General features: G+C 42.3%; 1 protein-coding gene across 1 annotated transcript in view; it reads left to right on the top strand.

The window, feature by feature from the left end:
- Positions 1-1,079, top strand: part of agap2 (ArfGAP with GTPase domain, ankyrin repeat and PH domain 2) — a gene marked incomplete in the record, with an annotated part of 53,672 nt that overhangs the window by 12,762 nt on the left and 39,831 nt on the right. The window contains 1 exon segment of the mRNA XM_014022542.1: positions 570-628. Coding sequence (XP_013877996.1) covers positions 570-628 — 59 coding nt within the window.

The following is a 1,079-nucleotide window of genomic DNA, read 5'->3' as shown; positions in this document are numbered from 1 at the left end:
GCATATAATTATATTATAATTTTATAATATTGTTTATTTTAACATTTTTATTGTGAACACCAGGGAGGGCTTAGCCCTACTAGCCCACTTATGCCAGCTGTCACTGCATGTTCCTGAAGACTGGATTAAATCAGAAGGTTCTTCAGGGTGTGCATACTTATGCACCCTTTCATTCCAAAACTCTGACATTATTTTATTTCCAGCAGATGCTCTGTTTTTAAAATTTGTGTCTCTGTGTCCAAAGTGGGCGTGGGCCAGTCACCACATTAAAGCCTTTTAATATGTTTAATGTAAAATTTTGAGCGGTATATGAAACACTGAAGCATCAGAGTTGCTCCACACACAGCTGCTTGTCTTTTACATCATGATAAGAGTGCTGTGGTTGGGAGGTTATACTCACTAATGTGATCTGCAGAGCCACACGTGCAGAGGTGGGATTTATTACCTTTCAGGCAGCCTGTTAGGATGCTCAACCTTCTTTTTTTCTCTCTGTGTATAATTGAAAATATAAATCTCTCACTGCGTCTCCGCCTCACTGACAGTCTGTCTCCTCCTRTCTCTCTCTGCAGTAAGCCTGGCCAACAGTCAGGAGTGGACTCTGAGCAGATCTATCCCAGAGMTGAGACTGGTGAGTTCCTGGACCGGTTCCTCAAACACTCATCAGATCTAATTTATCTACAACTAATCAGATTTATCAGAGATTAGGTTTTATCTGGTGTATTTATGCAAGTAAACATCAAATATACTCGTCTGTTTAATGTGTGTGTGGCCTTGTTTTTCCTACATCATGGGGCCCAGTAACGCAGCATCGTGGGGACTGGGGYCCCACAATTTCGGAGGCTGATTTTGAGTGTGGGGGTTGGGTTTAGGACCAAGGTGTGAATTGAGTTTAGGTTAGTTTTAGTGTCAGGTACCTGTGAGGTTAGCTTTAGGGTTGGTGGTTCAGGGTTAGGATATAAAATTACCAAAAAATGAATGGAAGTCAATGCACGGGCCCCGCAAGGATATTTAAACAGGTTTGTGTGTGTGTGTGTGTGTGTGTGTGTGTGTGTGTGTGTGTGTGTGTGTGTGTGTGTGTG

Source organism: Austrofundulus limnaeus, unplaced genomic scaffold, assembly GCF_001266775.1.
Source record: "Austrofundulus limnaeus strain Quisiro unplaced genomic scaffold, Austrofundulus_limnaeus-1.0 Scaffold335, whole genome shotgun sequence".
Lineage (NCBI taxonomy): Eukaryota > Metazoa > Chordata > Actinopteri > Cyprinodontiformes > Rivulidae > Austrofundulus > Austrofundulus limnaeus.
Note: the sequence above shows the minus strand (reverse complement) of the source record. Positions and strands in the feature narration are given on the sequence as shown.